Consider the following 25,086-nt stretch of genomic DNA (forward strand, 5'->3'; position numbering starts at 1 on the left):
AAAATTTCCTGATTGGAAATGAAATTCGGTTACGAAATTGATATCTAATTCTAGTCAATACGAGGGCAAAGCAAATTCAAATTCAATACGAAATCAAAAAGATACGATAAATGTATGTGTATAAAGATAATCATAATCTGTCATTGTTTTAAAAGCAGGGAATTCTTGGATATGTGAAATTTAAAATATTAAGACAAGTAGAATTAATTAATTTTTCTTAGCTAACGTAGATCAATGGAATTTTGTATATAAAATTTAGAAATGAAAGACAGGCGACAGTGAAAAGAAAGAGAAACGAAGAAATAGCTCTATTCTTCTCATTATTAATTTCTATATGTAGATATTATTCGACTATGTGCGCGTAAAAGGCAGAATTTGGGATACGACAAAATAAAAATAGTAATGGAAAGGCGTGAGTCTTTTTGACAAAAGGAATTAATCGTTTTGGATCTTTTTTTTTACAGTGCTACAAAGTAGAAGAACACGAAAAGATTATTCAAGACCAACCAGGCGAGATTCGTCAAGAGAAAACCGTAGTGGTTTCCCAAGACGAGGAAGGAATCAAACGAGACGTCAAATCTGCACAAATGTCGAAGCCAAGCAGAAAATGTACAGCTCCGAGATTCGTTTCGCCAATCACAGGGATGATCGTGGATCAGGGTACTGATATTATCCTTGAAGGAATCATCGACGGTAAGATAAATATCATCTCCCAAGATATTAATCTACAGAATATTATTATCCTGTGTTGTGAAGTACAACAAAATGTTTGTCGATTGATTTTGGCAAGGAGAATGCTTTTCTTTCATTATAACGTGTAGTTATTAATGCGTCTTTAACGATTTCGAAGGATTCATCGATGACAAAATGAAACTCATTAAAACGTTGACCCATAAAATGACATGTCATAGGAACGAAGTGCAACCAAACGTTTGACACTTTACTTTGGCATGCAGAATATTTTCCTCTCGTCGAAACTTGAGATTATTACGCTCCTTAATATATTTTATATTATGTAGAAAATCCGATTGTTCTCTTGCCAAAATTGTATTTCACAGCACCGTCTAGCGATAAATTAATTTTATTTCATCGTTCGTTTACCTTTTGTAATTGCTTCGTAAATGTTGTACAGGGTTCCCCCAGCCATTTATCAGCTGGTCGAAGAATGGACAGGAATTGAAAACGAAGGATGGAATGACGATCACGTACGCGCATAATCACGTTCGTTTGGAACTGAAGAACGTAAATGTTAAGGACGCAGGACGATACACTTGCACGGCGAGCAACGAAGTCGGTTCTGCTAGTAGCACTGCCGATCTTGTTGTGAAAAGTACGTGATAATTGAGAAGAATCTTATTTATTGATTAAACAAAACATATGTTAACATCTTTCTTTTTATTAATTTCGAAAATTGAAACAGAGCATTTAGAATAATAGCAAGTTTCCTACGATTGAGTGGGCTGATACAAATTTCGCGGTTAATCTTTAACTCCTAATTTCTACTTCTTTTAATTTAATTTCATTCTTGGAGCCTATTTTTAATGAGATATCTTTCAATTTAATTTCATTCTTAGAGCCTATTTTCAATGAAATTTCACACGGTTCCAATGAATTTCAGAAACAATATTCCCACCGGTGTTTGGCAGAAGATTGCAAGCTCAGGTTGTGAAACGCGGAGACCGTGTGAATATGGAAGTAGAAGTCACGGGAACGCCAGAACCTACAGTTACTTGGTTCAAGGACGATGTTCCTATCAAAGAACGTCCACCGCAATTGAGGATCAAGCAGCAAGGAAATTGTTACATGCTACTCATCGATAAAGGTACAGGGCGTTAAGCATTCACTTAGCTAATCAACAATTCATAAAAGTATCATTTTCAAGTTGCTCTTCATGACATTCATTCTAAGTATAATAAAATGTATTTCAGCTGAAAAAGAGCACGCTGGAAAATACATGGTTCGAGCAACAAATGCCGGTGGAGAAGCTCAAAGTATAGCTGATTTTGCTGTCTTCGAGCCAACACCAGACACCATGGTAGAGGTCCATAAAACTGTCATCTATGAGAACGTGCAAGACAAGAAAGTTATCCAGGTAATTATTTCTTTCTGCTATCATTAATCACATAGATCAACCTTAACAATAACAACATTAATTTCGACATTTTAATATGACTTCGAAATTAAATCTTTTAACATAAGATCAAACTTACATCATAAAATAATTCATTAAAATTTTCTAATAAAAAATGTCCGAATCAAAGTTATTCTAACATTGAAATTTTCCACTAAAACATTAGCAGATCAGACTTTCATACTTTATCGGTTAAACGCTCAAACCAATTTTGTAGATCGTGTAATATATTTGGGATCGGCTTCGATATATTAAAGATGCAAACTAACAAAATCCAGTATAACAACATTCCACAAGACTTACAATACTAAATTAAAAAATTCTTCAAAGAAAACAAAGCATAAAGTCCTATATTCGTATTTAGTCCGACGAAAAGAAGAGCGAGGTTCCCTCTAGCAAACAATTGACAAGCGAACAAGTGACAACGACGAAAATTCAACCAATTCCACCATTAAAGACAACTCCCATCGTATCATCGGCGTCAATGGCCGAGACGACCAGAACGGTGGAAAAGATCGAGGAACCAGGATCCAGTCTGAGTCGTTCAGAAATGTTTTCATCCACTGTCGAATCTCACCAAAGTCAATCGACATCCGAACAAAAGTTCCACATGAAGCTAGAGCACAAGACACCAAGCGTCACGGTAGAACCGAAGAAAGAAGAGAAAACGGTAATAAAAGAAGTGATTCGCGAAGAAGTAGAGAAGAAGGGCTTCGAGCCAAAAACTACAGTGGTCGAGGAGAAAACGAAAATCGAAAACGAGAACATCGAAACTTCGACGATAGCCAAGAAAGACGCGTTGAGTTTCTTCGAGTCCATGACGAAGGAAACAGAGGCAACTCCGAAAGGTCCGAAAGAGATGATAAAATTGGTCGACGACGCTGATGGTCACGAAGTCAAGGTTGGAAAGTTAACAAAAAATTACGAAAGATCTACTACTTTCCAAGAAGTGAAGAAACCAGAACCAAAGCCTGCGGAACTCCAAACTACGAAGAAAGCAGTGCACGAGATATTCACTAAATTAGAACAGGGTAGTACAGCTTCTCGTGGAGTGGATAACAAGCTGTTCGACTTCCCATACGAACCCTATAAACCACCGGTAGAGACCAAGAAGACAGTCGTGGAAGAAACAATGTCCTCGGGATCTTCTCTTCAAGGATCTGTAACTATGTCGAAAATGGAAAGCAAAACGGAAACTAAAATGGAGAGCAAGTCAGAAAGTTCTGAAATATTGATGGAGGGTTTTAAATTGGTACCAGAGCCTCCTCCAGAGATTGGTTACATGCCGAAGCCCGAAGAATTAAAAAAAAAACGCCCTGACGTGTCCATCAAGGCTAAACAGCTCCAAGAATCCTTCGACAAAACCCTGTCTCCTATAGATGCGCCTATCGGCGGTGTGAAGATTTTCCCTACACCTTCTCCAAAGATTAGCGAAGTTCCGAAAGTGGCGCCAACCTTTTCTATGCCACCTCCGCCGTTTGAGCTCGAGAAGAAAGAAGTAATCGAAGAACCGTGCGTCAGAAAGGAAATTCACGAGAAGAAGGATTACGTGTCTTCGTTCAGAACAACGTCTCCGACTAGGCCTTGGTCATCATCGTCCGATGTGGAAACTAGGTCACACGTGTCTACGGATTTGTCAGAATACAGGTGTCAGTCAGCTGCATCGAGTCACCAGGAGATTCTTAGGTCCACTTCGCCTAAACCTTCGGCCGATGGATTGGCTATGGAGAAATCTTGGGCGAAGAAGTATGCTGATTCTACGAGAAAGTCTTGGCCCCCTCAGGAAGAGGCGAAGTTTAAACAGGAGTGGCAGACTCCTAGCGAGGATTTCAAGAGTACGCAAAGGGAGGTTAAGAGGGAAGTGGAAGAAACTGACGGTGGAATTAGAAAGACTAGTATGGAGTCATCCAGCACTACAGAGAGGCGTTCGTGGAGCTCGAAACAGGAATCGATGGAAAAGATGTCGAAAAGAGCTCCGTCACCACCTAAAATCCAACCAATCATTTATAACGCTGAAACCATCAAAGTGGATCATGTGGTGAATAAAATGGAAGAGAAATCGTCGTACGAAAAATACACTAGTGAATTCGACACGAAGAAGTCAGAGAAATCGGAGAAGATGGAAGAGACATATTCAAAGAAGTGGACAGGATCCGATGATCTGAAAGCTCCAGGTCTCGTCAGAAGTGTCGGGCCACCGAAAAAACCAATGGCCCAACCGTATCATGTAACACCAACTCCTCCAGCTACAAATCAGATCATTCTGGAACCAGGTCCTCCACCGGAAATCGGATATATTCCGGCGCCAACGGTTAAAGAGAAAAAGATCGAGAAGCTAGAGAAGTCCTTGGAGGTGTCGTTGGAGCATCAGCCAGCTAAAATTCCACCCGGAGGAATCAGAACTTTTCCTCCAGCTCCAAAAAAGGAAGAGCCACCTGCGTTGCCTCCTAAAGACGTTAGAATGACTCCTCCTCCTATCCCGGCTAAGACGCAAACACCTGTAGAGAGCCTAGAACCGTTTCCATTTAAACCTTCTCCTCCATCTGCGATAAAGACACCAAAAGTGCCACCTCCGCCGACTCCAACGAAATTTATAAAAAGCAGCTTTACTCAAGAAAGTGATTACGAATCGGACATGGATAGTTTGATGAAAGCAAAATGGAGGCCGTACGAGAGCGACAGCGAAGAGCCACGTTATCGAAGAGTTCAGCCACCAGTGCCTAAGCAGCCGATTAGGCCAAGGTCAACAGAGCCTGAACCACTTCCCCCATCTAAATTCGAGGTACCCCCTGCAACTGTGGGTCCACCTAGACCCGTGATCACCAAAGAGCAGCAAGAGAAAATTTGTAAGAAGACTACGACTTTTAAAAAACAAGAGAAAGAGGTGAAACAACAACAACAGAAATATCAAGTGGTTCAGCCTCCACCACAGATTGAATTGAAGCCTGGCTCTCCTCCTATCTATGTTCAACCAGCCACGAAGAGTCCAACGCCGAAAAGTCCACCCGCTAAGAAGCCAGAATCTCCGAAATTCAAAGTGAAGACGTTCCAACAGGAAAGTGGATACATGGCAGATACCGACGAGCCGTTCCAGCAGAGAAGTTCGATTCAATCGATGCAGAAGAGCTTCGGAAAGCACGAATCTTCGTCGTCCATGACCTCTCACACGGAGTCACGCACTTCGTATCAGGAAAGTCGATCGGAATATTTCGAGAGCAAAAGTTACGATAGCCGACAGCAGCAGCAGAAAAAGGAATCGTTCGTGTCACCTGCTCCTTCGAAGCAGCCGACAACTCAGCCAGCCAGCGTTCAACAACGTAGCTCGTTCGTTGAAAAGAGCTACGCGTCCTCCGCGTCCCCGTCGAGATTCAGTTCTACGAAGGTTCGAGAAGTGTGCTTTCACTAGCTTGATGTGTATAGAGAGCAGGATGAACAGCGTGGAGTTGCTTGTATCGAAGAAATTCTTCTTTGTTTAATCGAATGAATCGATCATGTCTTTTTAACAAATGTCTTCTTTTAGCTTGCGTGTTGAGATAACAATTGTGTGTTAAATGCGATGCGTTTTTAACCAGTTTGTTATAGATTTATACTTATCGTCTAAGAGTTGAACATACAGTTTGTTGCTTCGTGGTCCTCAATTGGTAAATATTTTGCTAGATTGTTACATTCGATTATTATTAAACCAAAAGATATATTAGAGCGAAATGTTTAAAGATTTATTAAATCAGATTATAGTATTAAAAGAATATTAAATACGAAGCTCTCTCTAAACGAATGCTAAAAATATATTAATTATAAAACTCTGACCGAAATTTGCGACGCGAAAAGCTGCTAGTAAGTTTTTCAATTCTAAAGTAACTTTAAACACGTTTCTATATTTTATATAACATCAGAGTGAATCTTCCAAGTTTGGAATGCCTTCGAATTAATTTTTATTGTACAAAATGGTGCGAAATATTTGGTGTTCCGTGTACCATAGTTAGTACGCCCAAAATCATAAAATAAAATCATAAAATAGAACACAAAGATGAAAATGAAGGAATAGCGGATAAGATGCAATATGTTACTTATTGAGGACTAATTGTATGTTTTTGTCTTTTTTGTCAGCATTAGCTAAGTATTGTCTTTCTTTTTATTTTTTTATTTTTGCGTGTTTCATATAATCGTACGAAAATGACTGTAATTTTTTCCAGGAAACAATTTACACCACGGATCAGTCGCAGAAGAAGCTGGAAACAGCAAAGAAGATCCTGCCACCCTCTCCGAGTCCTTCGAAATTCGTGAAGAGCGAATTTCGTGAAAGCGACTACGAGAGCGACTACGATGGCAGAATACCACCCCTTTGGAAACCGCGGGGTTACGAAAGCGACGATCAGACTTTCAGACCCGTAAAACCAAGTCTCGCTGGTCCAGGTATCTATAAATTCTAATGTAAACGACAACTTCCTATTATGGTATTATTCAAAGCTCGTTACACGAGTCTATTAGAAATTGTACATAGTATTATGATTAGTAGTTTCTTCTGATGAATACAATATAAAGCTGCGTCTACGTCATAGAGGATAGTTTGATGACATAACTCGTTCATCTTAGATCTTAATTAATAATCACCTATTTAATATGACTTTGATATGAGATTTTGTTAGTGCAGAGATTAAAGTCGTTTCTTGTATCGCATAATATCATTCAAAGGATCTTCGTACTTTTTTTTTTTCAATTTATTTTTTCTTAGTTCTTAGGGTCATATTTTCAGTTTGTCAAAGATAAACCTAATCCGGGATTCCTGTTTTGTTATGTTCGTCCAATTCGTTTGAACATTTACCAAATGATAGACATAGAATATTATAAAGCATTGACGACGATGGTCTTTGGAAAACTCGAAACAAAGAGAACTAATAAAAAGTGTACTACGATAACTGTTTCATGAAATGATAGCGAAAGATACAGTTTGGTAACAGGATCTAAACGTACCAAAAACTTGCAGAAGGATTTGTTTTATTATGATACTGTTTTATTATACCACGTAGATGCAGCTTGATATACATTGTATTGTCACATTGTACAAATGTTGGTTAAGGGAAATATCATTGTGAAAATAAGAATTGCTTTCCAACAGCGCCAGTAGAACAAAATCGACTGGCCGGTGTCGATGGGTCTCTCACTCTTTTACGACTTTTTTCCAGCTTACAACAAGTAGTCCTCCTGGCAAGCTTTCTTCCCTTCTCGTTGTTTACCTCGCAAGATAAGTTCTCCTCTCTTCCTGCTTCGCTTGCTTCTCTCTTTTCTTCTCGGCCACTCGAAGTACGTACTTGTGTTTACCCGCTTTTTCTCCGAATCTTTCTCCACCCATCTTCGTGGCTAACCATCTTCATCTTCTTCTACTTCGTCTCCATCGCCTTTGTTCTATTCTTCGTTGTTTCTTCACGCTGGTTTCACCCTCGTTTCAAAACACTGAAACTTCGTTTCACTGCTCGTGTCTTCGCTATTCGCGATTTTACACAATCGTTCATTCAAAAACAAACCAAAAAAAAAAAAAAAAACAAAAACAAAAGAATCAATCAACATCGGATAAAGCCATCGAATAGAGGAAGCTCGATGATCCATCGAGAACCCGTTTAAACGACCGAGAACGATTCAACGACGCGTGAAACCGACGTCGTCACGACGCGCGACCCTTCTGTCCGCTTTCTTCACCACGTCGACGTCTCTCGATCGAGGTCACCCGGGAACTATTTTCTACCGATAGGCAAACCCAGGGAGCCTCGAACGCCGCTGATCGAGGAAATCTCGAAGAAGGAGCTCGAGAGAAAGGAGGAGAGAATCGCAACAACCACTCCGACCAAGCAGAAGACGGTTCTCCTTCCTGGTTCTCCGCCAGAAATCGCCTATGCACCACCTCAACCAACTTACTACGAAGCTCGATCTGGTATGCCTTTCCACAACGCGATCGGCACGGAAACCAAGAAAACAGTCAGAATGGACGAATCCACGGAGAACAGCAGAAGAATCGTTACGGTGGAGCAGACTAGTCGAGTGATCAAATTTGGCGACCAGAAACCATCGGCTGACTTCAGAAGCTTCGACACGACGCCTGATCAACGACACAAGCCGACGTTTAAAGTGCCAACTCCAAAGAAGTTTGTCCAAGGTCAATTTAGAGAATCAGATTACGAGAGCGATATCGATACGAGGATCAAACCTAAATGGGCTCCAGCGGACAGTGACACGGAGGAACCGCAGTACAGGAAGGTTCAACCGCCTATGATGAAGGCGCCAAGGTCATCGAGTGCCCCGGTTAGACACGAACACGTGGTTTCGCCGTTGGAGTTTGACACTGGGCCACCAGTGATCAAGAGACAAACGTCGATGACCCAGCTAAGGGACGATAGTAGAACGAGGAGGATCGACTCACAGATGGAAATGCAGAAGGAAGTTAGCTCCAGGCAGGAGGATGTGCTGAAGCCTGGATCACCACCAGAGTTTGGTTTTATCTCGAGGAGCGACATGAAGAAGGCAGCCAATCGTAAGAATCACGTTGATGTCTCTGTTCTTGCGTATGCTTGCCGGCAGGGGGTTGCTTTGGGTGTTTGGCAGGGGTTCGTTTTGGGAATAGGTGAAGATTCATGGAAATGTTATATGTGGCCTATATCGTTGGGAGGACTAAGGAAGTAGATAAAACATTTTCTAAGAGGATTCATGCTTGATGAAAATTTATAGAATAATGTTAATAACGTTATGGAAATATCTGACGAGTTACTATGATTTAATCAGAGTACGTGTCTAGTATATGTATTGTAGTATATGTATATTTATATGTATATATATCTGTATTGTAATATTTAGCAAGTCTGGGGATTCTTGTCGCTAATAACCTTGCAGTTGACGCGACATTAAGGTGTTGTACGATTGAAAAAGGGAATGACAATTTAGCAAACATCATTTATTAAATAGGGATGCAGCGAAGCAAATTCTATTAACCCTCAATTTGGATTTTTGGATTATTGGTATCCACGATAGTTCAGGCTGAAAAGAAAAGTTTCTCATATACTTTTGGTGTATTATTTTGTGCTTTATATTTTACGCGATAAAAGCTATCAACCGGTTAAGTTTATTGGAGAAATAAGAAAGTTTATTGTGAGGTTTACAGCGAAATTAAATAAGAAAGCTAGCGATCGTATAAAAGCTAGAATACAAAGCAGGATTAAGTAAGATAAATTAATCCAAGCAAAATTATCGCGCTTACCTATGATCCGACGATACCAATTGAAGATTAATCACCTTTCTCTATTTATTCGAGAATCGCGACTATTCAAATTCTTATCTTCGCCATCTTTTCATTCTGATAAATAATTCGCGGTTATCATCTTCTCTACACTCTAACTGTCTATCTTCCTCTGCGCGCTTGCTCAAAGTAAAGCAAAGCAAAGAAATATTTCGCTGGCGAGCTGTGTTGTCCCGTAACACAAAAAAATCTGAAACATCCGCAGACGTCGCGTCGCGTCACATGAGCGACATGACCAGCAGCTTCAAATCGAAAACCGAGAAATTCGTCAGCGACATCCAGTCGGATCTGAAGCAGGGCAAGCCGATCCTCAAGCATCCGATCGATAGCCGAGCCAGCGATGGCGACGAGCCCAGAACTTACAGAGAGGAGTCACGACACTCGGAACATGGTAATTTAGACTCTATAGTAATTCAATTATACGATATAGTGTAAATAGTAGATGCACGTTTTATGGCTAATTCCATTGAAATACGTGTATACGGTTAATTGTTATATTTTATACTTTGAAGCTAAACAAGCGTTTGCTTGAAATTATTAGAACTTCAGACTTTACTTCAATTTAATTCTATGACATAATATATAGTTTATCATTGAAATACGTGTATGGTTAATTGCTATATTTTATACTTTAAAGCTAAACAAGTGTGCGCTTAGAAATGATTAGAACTTCAGATTTTATTGCAGTTTAATTCCATAACATAATATACAGTTTATATCGCATTGCATTGAAAATAGGATCTTCTACCATCGAAATATATAAACAATTAAGTACTGTATCTCATATTTAAAAAGCACGTAACCATTTGCTTAAAAATTATTACGAGTTTCGACCCAATACAGTTATATAGTATATATTTAAATAGTATAGTTATATAGTATAGTTCATAATGCATTCCATTACGAATCCAAAGTCGAGAAATATTCTGCTGCCACGAGACAGTAACAGCAGTTACTTGATTGCACAGAAAGTTCGAAAACGTCGTTTCTATTCAGAGATATAATTTTACAAAACAGTTAGATAAATGATTTATCATAGTGTCATAGTAAAGAAATCCCAGCGAATACTCGTCTGTCTCAAAGAAAAGATCTTCGAGAGGCAGAAAAATGATTACAAAGCAGCTTCTATTTAACTTGATCGAACATCGATAATACCGCCACTTATAAAAATATCAAAACAAAACCATCGCAAAGAAATATCTTCAATCAACAAAAATCGCAAAAAAACACAGGAACGAAACAAATCGACCCAGACACCGGGCTGATATACTTCAAGTACGACTTTGGCTACGAGTTCGGAATCGTGCTTCCCGGGGAAGGCAAAAGAACAGTCAGCAGTACTAACAGAACGATCCAAGGCCAACGACGAGCCAGCGACATCGAGGTACCCATCGTTCACGAGTTCACCACGAGGAAAGAGAACGGTTTCGCGAAGAGAAACAGTTCTACGGCGTCTTCGACGCGACAGAGCAAACCAGCTGGCAAATTTGGCACGTCGAAGACGGTGAAATGGGAGCCAACGTCGGAGAGCGAGTTCTCGGAGGCGGAGGACATCAGAAACGCGAGAAAGAGGCATCAAGAGGGAGGAAGCACGATGGCGCCACCTAGTCTCGTTATACCTTGTTCGCCATCGCCATCCAGATGGGATCACACGACGCCCAGTCCGATTTCCCTGAGCCCAAGCTTACCAAGTCTCTCCCCCAGATACAGTAGCGCTACAGGACCACCCAGCAATGTCGACTCAGCAGGTATTCGCCTGCTTCTGCGACGATTGTATCGATAACGAGCTATTATCATCGCATTTGTTTAGCATCCGCAGTCCCTCAGCTTTGGATACTTTTGTTTGTTTCTTGGTCATTTGTGTACCTGCAATTTTTTACTTTGCCTCCGCACGTATTTGTATTTTCGGGTTTGCTGTATTTTGCACTTGACGTGGTTTGGCACAGAGTGTAGTTTATGACGCTTCGCGAAAGTTTCAGAAGAACACCGATTCGAGAGCTTCGTGCTCGATGAAATTTATTTGACGGAAATACGATTTACGTTGTTGACTTTTGGAGAAATAGCGACACAGTTGTGAGAAAGTCAGTTTCATATGGATAAAGAAATTTCTCGTAAATTGCAATTAAATTATTCGTAACTAAGTAACGAATGTTGGGAACGAAGTAGGCTTCTACTAAATCTGTGGCTCATATGTAACTCAACATTTGTATTTCATTGTCTATCTGTGTCGTTATTCTTTGATTTGCATTTGCTGGAAAAAAGAGAGAGTCGAATATTTATGCATTCACCCTCATTTGGTATGCTAATGGAGCGTAACGTTTTTTCGAATTGCTTCGATCCAACATTTTTTTTCGTGCTTTCTCCATGCTGTTTCCTCGTTTCTGAAAAATTCGAAGTTTATTCAATCTTCTCGTTCACTGTGTTCTCTCGCTTTAAACAAATTTTATGTTTGTTTGATATGCTTTCGCAGCTTCTTGCATTCCCATTGCAAATATTATACGTACGAAAAATGTCTGCCTCTTCTTTCTTTCAAAAGAATTATCCGCTTCCGTTTGATACACAATTTTTGGCTTCTACCATCGCTTAAATTTAAAAATACCATCAATATACTTTTTCTACCATACCAAGCTATACATTAAATGTGTTTAAATTACTCTAATTAAATCTGGCTGATTATTCTAGGATCACCATGGCCAACTACTAATGGAGTGGCCTCGAGTAAAGAAGTGATTCAGCCTTATCTAGAAATACTACCGAAAAAGGCACCTCTATTCATCACGGTAACTTAAACAAGACACTCTCTACGAACAAACGTTTAAACAAACCGTTTTCTTATCGTTCAAGAGTCGATCGATTTATGTGATGAAAATTTCAGCCACTGAGAGATATCGCGGTGGTGAGCGGACAAACAGCGAGATTCGAGTGCATCGTTCAGGCTGAACCACAACCGAACATCCTCTGGTCTAAGGATGGCAGGATCGTCGAGAATTCATCGTGTTACGAGATTCATTATCGTAATGGCGTTTGCCGTTTGACCATAGTGCGAGCTTTTCCTGGTATGCAATTAATATCATAATTAAAATTACGTTTTTATTTTATGTTACAGTAAAAATGGCGTGTAATAGCCCTGTGAAGCTGTAACAGTGGTAAAAAGCAAAGTTTTCTAGCTTTTTCTACGTAATTATTGGTGAATTTTTTCTTATTGGACGTTTAGTTCTATCTTTACAGTAAAAAGAATTTTTCCCTTATATTGGACTTTTAATTTCGTTGATAATTGATTAATACTATAAATAAAATTCGAATGGAAAAATATCGTGAAACGTTGATTGTGTTACCAGATATTGATAATAGGATGATTTACATACATTTTAGAAAATTATATATCAATTCTTCTAATAAAAGAAATGTCTTCTTTTCTTTTCAGAGGACGCTGGCACTTACGCGTGCACTGCAACGAATAGCTTAGGTTCGACAGTAACTTCCGCCACCTTGCAGGTGCCAGGTAACAGACGATCAGTATACGCGCCTATTTAATTATGGTCGAGAAGGGATTAAGCAAAAATAAATAAAAAAAAAAAAAAAGAAAAGCGCAACGTAATCTAATACAAAGGTGGTGGAACATTGAGCCTCTAGCTTCAGCCAAACTTCATGATTCGCGGTCGTTTCGCTTAATCGATCCTTTACCATCTCTAAAGAACATCGAACAAACGAATCAACGAATATTTTTCTATCGATAAAATCAAACAAATTTCAATCAAGATGAAATTATTCAAAATCGCAATGATACGAAAAATATAATGCCCGTGATAAGACAAGTAAAATTATTTATAAATGAAAGACTATTAATAAGCCGGGCACGAAGAAAATTATAAATTAGTATTTAGAGCAATAATATTCTGCCCTTCGAAGGGTGCGTGTCATTTCTCTTTATTTTGCATTTTGTACGTACGTAAAAACAAAACGAACGATTTTACGACAGGGGCGAGGAGAACTAGTCAAAATACGAATAGTGAGAAGTTGAAGAAAAATTCGCGAACGCTGGTGGATACGCTTTTCACTCTTCCTTTTTATCTTTTGTTCTTTTATCAGCGCGTAGTGAGCTTCCTCGAATGCATTTTCTGTCGTTGTTGCCGTGGAACGATTTGAACACGCTTTAATAGTAAGTCGTTTCTCTCTGTCTATTCTATTCTATTCTATCTCCTTCTTTCTTCTCTACTACCCTAAGTATTTCCTTTATCCTACCTCTTTCATTCTCGACAACTTTTGTCCTATCTTATTCTTTTTATTAAGCATGTAGCATACGTATTTATAAAGATTCTTCCGTTTTTCTTCTTTTTCTTTCCTTTTTTTTTTTTTTTTTTTTTTTTTTTTTTTTTTTTTTTTTTTTTTTTTTTTTTTTTGAAACTTTTTCGCCTGCCCTGTCATAGATTAGAATCGCGGTAATTTAAAAGAAATTGCTACTAAATAAAGAAAAAAAAAAAAAAACAAATTGAAATCGAGCAAACTAAACTTTGTATGAACGCGATATTATTTAAAAAGCAGACGAAATTATAGATGTTGAAAGAGCGATGAAATGTTAGTTTCCTAAATAATGAATAACAATTGTTGAAATATCGTTTTAAGATTTCAAATAAATTCAATTTCAAGTGTGAAACACCGTGATTCTCTACGAAACAGATGCTAGTCAGTTTATCAAGCTACTACACTCAAGCGACAGAATTATTTATTAAACAAACGAGAACCGATAATATAGAAAAGGTTCCGATCATCGAGACGTAATTTTCTTTGAACTATAGTCCGAGATATAGCATTACTTAAAACGCTTTGTTGCTCAGAGTGTTTGGAAATACAGGAAACCGTAAAATAGATTCGCATAGATATATTGTTATCATACACTGTCATTCATCGCAGCAAACAATTTATTGGTATACTGTGTAAATAAACGTGTGCTTCCTCTGCAATACAAAAAAGAAAAAACTTGGGTACTATGGTGTCACGAATTATTTTCTCATTCCCTTGTTCCTTTCTTCCTCTTCTGTGTTTCTCTGTTTCTATGGCTGATTGTTCTTTATTGGCAAGGGTGCGATTTTGATACGGTGCTGGGACAGAGCATCGATGATGGTTATGACGCGAAATGGTAGGTGTTTCTGCTAATGTAATTGGGTATCAGCATGACATAGTTTTAAGCGGTGAAGCAATTAACACACGTTGGTACGTTTCGAATTCATTTGATCTAGAATTTAATACTATTTAATTTACATAACCGTAAATTATATTTAATATTTTGGACAATTTGTTATAATATCGTGACGAATAAAAAGATATTAGAAGAATGATGGATATTTGGGAAATGCAAATTATCGTTCAGAATGTAAAATCAGAATTGTATTTGACGCGTTATAAAATTTAATGCTACAGAAAATTGACACGATCATTGTTAGTTACAAATTGAAAATTATTGTTCAAGATTTAATTTCATGTAATTTATACAACCGTAGCTTATATTTAATATTTTGGACAATTTGTTCGAATATCGTGACGAATAAAAAGATATTAGAAGAATGATGGATATTTGGGAAATAAAAATTATCGTTCAGAATGTAAAATCAGAATTGGATTTGACGCGTTATAAAATTTAATGTTACAGAAAATTGACACGATCATTGTTAGTTACAAATTGAAAATTATTATTCAAGATTTAATTTCATGTAATTTATACAACCGTAGCTTATATTTAATATTTTGGACAATTTGTTATAATATCGTGACGAATAAAAAGATATTAGAAGAATGATGGATATTTGGGAAATAAAAATTATCGTTCAAAATGTAATTTCACTTAATTTATGCAGCTAGAATTGTATTGAACACGTTATAAAATTTGATTCAACAGAAAATTGACACGATCGCTGTATATTTAGAAATTAAAAATTATTTTCTAAGATTTAATTTATGTAATCGGAAATAGAATTGAAAAATTAGAGAAACTATTGATATTGGAAGATTTAAAATTATTGTTCAAGACGTTGGACGAAGAAAATGTTTTGAAATTTTAGAAACATGCGTGGTTATAAATTATAGCAGAAATGTTTGTAAGGAAAGAAGAATCCTCTTACTGCATTATACCATATCGTATTTATACCGTAGAATTGAGACGTTGTTATAAAATATCGCAACAGATTATACAGATTTGCACAGCTGTATTTATTTTTAGTCTTTCATGATTTTCTGTACACTTCGCAGTCATTACATACTGTCGATCGTATAAAAATGTCACCTTGTATTCTTCTAATCGATTTACGTAAATCGAATTAATTTACTCTCGATAGAGAATAATTAAATACGCAAATAAATTAGTAACTTCCTGAATCGTTGTTTGAGAAAAATGTTAATTACATACGATGAGATAGTTGATATCATTCTGCTATTTCTATTAGAGAAATATTTCCGAAACCTTCAGCCAGTGATGGACACTGACAAAAACTGCACGATCATAAATTTTGCCTGCTTACACGAAACGTATCGTAAATAACAATAAATCAATCAGTCACGATATTGAAATCAATCAAAGAAAATTCATTCCAACGTACTGCTCAACCACGATGTACATATATCACTCAGCAATGCTCTTAAACTTTTGAATCTTCTGTCTTAGCGATCCATAAATACCGAAATATCCAATCATGAAACAATAATCGAAAATAAAATTGTAATGTATCTGTATAATTAAATAAAATCTGAAGTGGCAATAAAAATTCGCAAAACTCGCGCACAAAAATACTTTGTATCTACGAATAGTGAGAAATATTAGGTTGTCCGAGAAGTTTAACGTGATAATAGATGAACAACAATTTCTGTTTTATATTATTTTATTGAATTAGATATGATCCATTTCGTTCTATTTCTATTATTACGTTCGTGTATAATTCACTAAACATTGTGCGTCTATTATTTCCTTATAAAACGAAAGAAACTTCTCGGACAACCCGATACTTTCGGATCAAATAAATTCGAGCGTCGTTTCGAAAAAGTAGTAACAAGAAAAATAATCAGCTTGCGATTACGTTAGCGGCACGTAAATTCCCGTTTCCGTGTTATTTTACTTGGTATAGATGGAAAATTCTTGTGAAAAGGGAAAGGGGCGGGGAATGTTCGAAAAAATAAAGCGTCGCGAATAAACGGGACGTTCAATGCCGCAATAACGTATCGAAAAGCATTGTTCCGCCTTGTTCTTGTTGCACGATTAGTCATACGTATTTCAGGCACCCACTTATTTTCGGAGAGCAAAAGAAATATGTAGAGCGCAGCGACGCTGTTAGCGAATGTTAGCATTCGGGGGTTACTAACACCAGCGCGGATGTTTGCACGCCGTGTACGCTTGTTAATTGAGCTTTTCTTTAATCACTCGCATCGCGACATCGTATATATTTGGCCCAGTGAAATGAAATCCTGGCGCGAATATTTTATGCAGCCTCGACGAAGCAACGAAAACGAGACGATTTTTAGGTACATGGATATTTCAAAGCAGAAGATGACGATTAGTTTATAATTAACAGCCAGAAAAATTAGGTTGTTTTAGAGATCATTGTGTGTATTTTTGTCGAATATCTGAGAAAACAAAAAAAAAAAAAAGAAAAATGAAAGAACGATGACTGGTTTTGTAATTCATAGTCAGAATGCTCAAGTTGCTTGAGAAAATTTGTTGTCCACTTTTATTGATTATTAAACAAAAGCATTGGTTTTGTAGTTGATAATCAGAATGTGTCAATAGCATTAGACGGCTTTCTGCGTATTTTACTTTATCAAAAAAAAAAAAAAAGAAAGGGAAGGATGATGATAATTGGTTTGCAATTTATAGTCAAGATAGTTGAACTACTTTGGAAATTTTGTTTGTACCTTAATGGTAGTTAAGTCCTTTGCAATTGATAATCAGAATATTTAAATCATCTTGAAATGGAATATATTTTCTCAAATTATTTATTTAATTATTATTTACGAAAATGGACATACTCGAAGAAAAATAAAGCGAATGATTTTCGTTCCTCGAAACAGAATTTCCTTCGAACTAACGGCAACAGGTGAATTTCATTTTTGAACGGAATTTCTAATCTGGAACCGTTCTTCGGAGAATGTGTCTAATTTTAAAGTCAGCAGCGTTAGACATGTCCACGTATATTTATATGTAACATTGTCCGCAAATTTGGAAACACTATTCTACTGCTCTGCTTCGAATTTCGTAACTCATACATACGTAATACGTATATAAAGCAGGATATTGTTACGTTGGAAAATGATGAAATTTACGAGTCTATCGCGAAACATTGCGTAATAATATTCACTATCGAGTTCGTAAACTAAAGAAGTAAAGAACCGATCGAAATCAGATATGCTCGAGGTATTAGTCGACATATTTAAAAACATCGTTCTACCGAAACGTTATTAAAAAAGAAAAAAGGCAGAAATTAAGAGAAAAGAAAAATAATAGCAAACTATACGTGAATAAATCGCGCGAATTAATATGAGACGAAACGATGAATATATTTTCAAGGGGAAAATTAATATTTTTGGAAGAAACGAACACGCGAACGTTCGTATGCAGGATGAACAGGCTGTTGGATGATGCGGTATGAAAATAGACGGTAAGGTAATCCCGGAATGCGATGGAAAATATGAGTCGACGATCCAAGAATAAACGAGAGAAAAACAAGCGGTTACGATTGTTAAAGATCTCGGTACTATTTCTTTTTTCTTTTTTTACAAAAAACGCGTCATAGCTGTTCGTTCGTTCGCGATATTAAATCGCTTGTTCGACGAATCATTGCGCAATCTTTGCCACTTCTAGTACGATTTACCAAGATTTTTCACGAGGAACGATATTCGACTTTGGTGGAAAGCATCGATCGTTTTACTTAAAATCAAATATTCGCTAAATGGATTATTAATTGATTTTCAATAAGAATTATTATTCTCACTATCTATATGCATATTTGTTCAAATCTTTTTAACGAGGTTTTCCAAAATGATGTCATTTTTTATTTAGTATCCAGCTCCAGTATTATATCATATTACATTATACAAATATCGTAATTTTGCAATCAGCTTTGCTTATCTCTTATCGTTGCAAAACGATGTAAGTAGTTCTGTCCACTCGCATGGAACATCCCATACAATTAACTTGGATCTGGGATTTCCATGTAACAACCATGTACCAAGGTTTTAGACAACGCATAATCGCAAAGTTATTATTACGTCATGTTTCTAACAATATTTACCAAAATCAGGTTCGTACAATTTATTAGGTTGTCCGGAAAGTCTCTTTCTTTTGCAGACACGTCTTTTGCAACGACGCATCTTTATACAAACATGAAACCTAATCTGTCGAACGTTGTAATCTTTATCTTGATAGAACAAAATGGATCATACGCAATTCGATAAAATAATATAAAACGGAAAATATTGTGCATCCATTGTTTCCTTATAAAACGAAAGAAACTTTTTCGAACGACCTAATACTTTGTTCGAAAGCATCGTTTCAGTCGACAAATGAATGATGCAACGAAACCGGAAGTCATTGTTCGAATTACCAAACAGAAGCAATCTTTCGTTTAATCATTTCGCACGGAATCCAACAAGACGTAATAAGACGAGATTGCAGGTCTCCGGAGGTTTGGCATGCAGCAGTAGCCAAAAATAGTCCTGGTTCGACCAAATTTTACGGAGAAGCTTGTTGATCGAGCGGAAGCATCGTCGCATTCTTTTCATTCCTTCGTTCGATCCGTAATTAGAAACAAATCGAGAGATAAACACGATGAAACCGATAAAAGTCGACAAGTTGCAATTCTTTTTGGAGATTGTTCGTTTGCTTTATTTTTTTTTTTCTTTTACTAGAAAAAAAAACGTTACATTCCGTTGATGTAACGTTCGTTGGCACACTTCCTATCAACTAGGACATTGACATTTAAACATGCTTTGGAGAAGCATTTATCTCGCTCATTCTGTTATATGGTTATTGATCGCAGTCGCCGGTAAATTTAATGGCCCATTTGACACATTCCAGTCGTAGATTCTTTTTATAGTTGTCCTTTTGTATTGCCACCGGCAGGTGACCTGAATTTTCTTTGTATTTGGCAGATATTTATTGCTTCTCTTCTGGCTTATGGTAATTGTTGGCTATGGATCATGCAAGTTCAATAATGTACAATCACGCGTAATTTTATTTAACTTGTTCCTCTCTTAACTTTAATACTCGTTTCCTCTTTAGGAAATTCCTAAATAATTGCACTATTGCGTTCAGAGTGGATTTTATATAACATTTACCATTTGATAACAATATAATAAAATCATTTCAGTATATTTGCATTTCGTGAAAATCTCAACAATAATATATATTTATTTACAAGGAAAAACTTGTTAAATCGCGTAATCCCTTAATAAGTGGACTGTCGATGTTTGTGCAAATGTCAGTATTTGTGGATAAACCTAAAGAAACTAGAACCTACGTATAGATTGTGTTTCATCCACTAAATGTTATAAACATCTATACTATACTAATTTAGATATTTTATATATTTCTGCGTATTATATGCATTCTGTCCATTTTTATAGCCTTCGACTTGTGATGAATAATTATAATAAAAATTCGCAGTGTACTAACGAGCACTAAAAATATAAATAATTATAATAATAATACATCTTCGTGTTAACACTAGAACTACCGATAGTTAACACGAAGCTATTTCTACCAAAACCAGTGAAAATGACTGGTCTTTAAAAAATAATAGAATATTTGTATATTTATTGATTTATTACTTTCTCACAGAAACAATTCCATGTTACGTGGTACATTTTTGGTATTGTTAATCCATCTGGGATTATGATCCCTAAACGAGGCTTGACACATTTGTAAAATTGTAGAACCAGTCATTTTGATTGGTGTGGTATTTCTAGTGTTGACATCTAGCGATCTAGCGATCGATCCGCAATTTCCCTGATAACTGATTTTCATCATATTGAATGATACGTAATAAAAATTTGAAAAACGTGTGGCAAGTTGTATTAGGTCGTCCGAAAAGTTTCTTTCGTTTTATGAGGAAATGACGGATGTACAATATTTTCCGTTTTATATTATTTTATCGAATTCCGTATGATCCATTTTGTTCTATCGAAATCAAAATCACAACGTTCTACGAATTAGGTTTCATGTTTGTATAAAGATGCATCGTTGTAAAAGACGCGTCTGTAAAAGAATGACACTTTTCGGACAACCTAATACAAAACGAGGAAACTGGTTGATTGTGGTTTGATAAACAGATTACACTTGACAAGTACCAATCATTTTGACTGGTATTGTTACAAATAGCCTTGATGCAAAATTATTTTCAGTTTGAATACATAAAAACAAAATAAAACTCATATTATTCTTTTAGTTATCGTTACGGAAGTCATTACATGACTTATTAAAGTCATTGGGGAAGAAAATATACCACGAAGTAGGAATTTGTAAATAAAATTGTAAAATTCGACTGGTGTGATAGTTCTAGCGTTAATTAAACTCTGTAAGCAAGCCGATATAGTAAATGTCGCAACGTAATTTCAGGAGTACCTTCGCCATTCTATGGGACATATCGGGACCAAAACATCGGCGAAAGAGCGATCGAGAGTTCGCCCAGGTACGTAGCTCTGAGGGACCTGTTTCTACCGCAAGAAAACTACGTGAAAACGACACCTATGAATCGTCAACATTCGACGCGACACGATTCCTCTGTCGCGTGCAACTTGATCGCGGATCGCAGGTAGACTCCGATCGATCGAATCGATCGATATAGCGAATACCACGGAGAGACTAATCGAGACGTTGTTTCATTTAGTTACCCAGGTGGCAGCTATCGCGAGAGACGAATTACGGCGGAAGAATGCGACCAGATAACAGAACGAAATGTGATAGCGCGACAGCTCGAGTATTCCGATTTCGAGGCGGACGATTCGTTTCACGATGATTTCTGCTTCGATCGCGAATATTCCCGTTACACATCGTCGAAACCGAGGCCACCAGACAAAGGTAAGTGTCGTTTATTTTCATTTGACGACTATGTGAAGGAAACGCGATAATGTGGTTCCGGTGAATTTCCAAAGTTGCTACTTTTCTAATTTGTGTTACTTTTGTGGTAGTTAAAGAACGATGTTTTAATACAATAGAAAAGAGAGGAGATTCGTCAGGTTCTACGATTTTAGCTTTCTAAAAATAGATGATACATTAATGAAGTGTTGTAGAAAACCAACGGCATCGTGAATCTTGCGATTATCGATGTTTTTGAAAATGTTCAACAGGGTGACAAATATATACATACATGCGTTTAATCTAAAAAGCAAATAAAAATGTAATATTGTCGCTATAAGATTAATCGACACTGTGTTGAAATTTAAGATCGTGTCCCAATAAGATCCGAAGAATCTGATTTATCTTGTTTCTCCCGTGTGGTCTTTATTTAATATTTTCTGATTTTTATTTTTCGAAACATCGGCAATATCTGATTGGCAAGTGTTTGATGTACTTTTTGTGGCTGCAGTATTGTATCTTTAGAAGTTGAGCTGTTGCTAAAACATTTCTAATATTATTTTAGTGATTAATAGAAGAACAACACACTTGTTTAGAATATACAGCCATCTAGAAACAGTTTCTGGAAATTAGATTTTTACCAAGAGCTTTCCAGCCTGTTTCTAGCGATCAACAAAGGAGCAGACATTTTTACTTTCCGTAGTCTGATCTGCAAAATAAATGACATATTTTTACCGTTCCGAATCTTTGCAAGTCAGACTTTTGATTTTTAAAATGCGTGTTTCGTTGATTTTAAAAAGTAGGACAGTTCTTAAGAGGGTAACTTCAAAGCCTTTTCTAAAGACGATGATTCTTAAAAATAGCATCTCCGCCTAACTTCAGCGTGAAATTCTAAGATGTCTTCTATTAGTAGCCTCACGGCTATAAAATAAGAGTCCAAAATTTTACGTATACCAATATTCCTCTTTGTTTCTCAAAATTCTCCAGTTACGCTCAATCTCGTCGTCACAGTTTCTGCTCTACCAATTACCAGCCGCTAAAATCTACCTCGTGGTCGCCGCAAAAAGAGCGAGTCGAATTCAGCGGTCCAAAAATACCCTTTCGAAGCCACTCACCGAGTTATACGTATTCGCGTAATCCTTCCTTTTCCCTGCCTCTTAAAATCATAATAACGAACCGCTAATAATTCTAAGAAGCGAAAATTTCAAACAAACTCTCACACCCACGTTCGCAATCAAACAACGTCCACCATCGTTAAACCGTCAGCCGCGACATCGAAATCGCGTCTACTTGTTCCCTTAAATTTCGACGAGCCACGCCATTCTCGCGTCGCGTATTTTGCATTGCGTGAAAGGTCCCTTTGTGACAAACGAGACATTCAGTCGCGGCCAAAAATAGATGGACAAAAATAGTGGAAATAGGCATCGATGAAATTCCATCAAATATGGCTGGTTTGCGCAAAATTGTAAACTTTCGATGTTTGTTAAATTCGATGTTTCTGTTCAATTTCGATTATTTGTTCAATAATTCGTGTACCGTAAGCATATACAGGTTGTCTCAAGAATCGCGACACAGCTGATAATATAACGATTATACGTGGAAGGAAAGAAATCGGAACTATAAAATAAAATTGTTTCGTACGAGCCAAGTTCAAGTGTTATATATCCGACAAATGTCGAAATTTAATTTTCTCGAAAACCAAAATTCTACGAACCAATTTTATTCTACAGTTTTCATCTGTTCCTCCACGTAGTATCATCGTATTACCAATTGTACCACGATTGCTGAGCTACCTTGTACAATAAATAAAACTTAATTGTACGTATAGTACAAGTATAGTAAACTAGTACCAGTTCCAGTAAACTTGATATCCACTTCCATTACCTGTCCATTTATTTCTGTCTCTAATTGTAAATTTCGTTCGAGAATTTGCACCGGGAAATATTTTGTACAAAAAAGGTATGAAAATCGTCCGCTAGATTTTAGAGGGTTAAGCGTTGTGTAACAAACGTAGACCGCTGAATTTCGATTCATCGGCTTGTGGCAAAGACAAGGGAGCGTTTCAAAGGCTTGTCTAATTGGCTAACCCACATTCAGGGTCCTTCGGACGATTACTCGCGGTCGTCCGCGAAAATAGCATTCGACGTGCATACACGCGAGACCAGGTGGGTATCCTCCGTTGATTCCACACGTACAGGAGACAGAACGTGTGGAGAGTACAGGAGTTTTTGGTGGTGAGGCGGACGTTGAATCATAGACTGGCCACCCCTCGAGTCACTTCGCCCCCAAGAGGCCCTCGAGAACCGAAATAGACGCGTCGCTATGCGCTACCTTGGCGAAACGCGGTGATTCACTGGTGACCCATCTTTCGAGAGATCCAGCGATCGCCTGTGTTGTCGATCGTCGAGAATTTCGAATTTTAGGCTTTTTATTTTTTTTTCTTTTTATTCGTTCGTTCTTTCTTTATTTTACTTTGCCTCGCTCTCCTTTGAAACAAAGGGTGGTTTACCTCGTGGCGATTCAATCGATAGAAATTTGCTATTACTTACATCAGGTTCTCATTCGTTTGATTATTTGGAATTTTTCAGAAGTTTCGATTCTTCTTACCGTATACAGTTTGCTTGAAGCGCGTTGCAAATGGTACAGCTCCATTTTTTCTAATACTAAATTTTCCCCGATGATTCACCCGCTTAGTGGATTTTCTTATCCTGTGAATTTCTTTCTTTTTTTTTATATCAACTGAATACTGCATAAATGAATCATAGCTTCCATTAATCTGCGTATTCTCAAATTACCTTTTGGTGACATTTTCTAAAATAATACCATTCCCCGTGTAGTATTTAAATTCAGTATATTGATTAAATTTAAGTATCGTAGCATACACTGTAATTTTACAGCCATCTTTCTAGAAAAATTGTGATTCTTCTGCAAGATTGTTGCGATTGCGTGCAATGAAAAAATTGTTCTATCCTTTGTAAAATATTTTTAGTATTTTTCGAGGTATTTCTGGTCACATTTTTGATCGACTGATTTAATCGGTTACATGACCCACGCGTTTCAGTTGCTTTATATCAGAATACGTAACTGTTATACATATGATTCACTGTATGAACTAACGTTAAAGCGATTCTGGGAAACAAAATATTTTCGTTCCACAGTACATATTTCCTTCCAGTGGTTGATTGATACAAATATATTCGTTAACGATCAGCTAGATAAATATATACGATTAATCGCACTGTTCATATGTAACATCAACAAACCGATTTCTTTATTTCCTATCGATCAATTTATGAGCCATAATTTCCAGTTTTTACTACATTTGCAATGCAGCTTGTTCTCAGCTACATACGATCAATTTGATTCTACGATAGAAACTGAAGCGACCTGTACCATAGCTTTCTGCATAGAAATACAAAAATCCACTTGTTAGGAGAAGTATTTGGTTGAGTGGTCGCAATAAAAGCTATCTATGTAATTTTGTTAAGCGCAACGGTGCAAATACAACTTGTACTACTTAGTTTCGATGACTTGGCTCCAGTATTTTTAACGACGAACATCATATAATTTTGTAGAATGATACAGATATTTTCTATGTTTGCATTGAAAGTTATACAC

General features: G+C 37.1%; 1 protein-coding gene across 1 annotated transcript in view; it reads left to right on the forward strand.

The window, feature by feature from the left end:
• Positions 1-25,086, forward strand: part of LOC122569054 (titin) — a 229,553-nt gene that overhangs the window by 63,402 nt on the left and 141,065 nt on the right. Inside the window, 14 exon segments of the mRNA XM_043729518.1 lie at positions 465-693; positions 1,133-1,330; positions 1,619-1,822; positions 1,929-2,092; positions 2,496-5,513; positions 6,325-6,544; positions 7,878-8,654; positions 9,619-9,804; positions 10,646-11,161; positions 12,096-12,193; positions 12,289-12,469; positions 12,838-12,915; positions 21,010-21,205; positions 21,281-21,471. Coding sequence (XP_043585453.1) covers positions 465-693; positions 1,133-1,330; positions 1,619-1,822; positions 1,929-2,092; positions 2,496-5,513; positions 6,325-6,544; positions 7,878-8,654; positions 9,619-9,804; positions 10,646-11,161; positions 12,096-12,193; positions 12,289-12,469; positions 12,838-12,915; positions 21,010-21,205; positions 21,281-21,471 — 6,256 coding nt within the window.

Source organism: Bombus pyrosoma, linkage group LG7 (genome assembly GCF_014825855.1).
Source record: "Bombus pyrosoma isolate SC7728 linkage group LG7, ASM1482585v1, whole genome shotgun sequence".
NCBI lineage: Eukaryota > Metazoa > Arthropoda > Insecta > Hymenoptera > Apidae > Bombus > Bombus pyrosoma.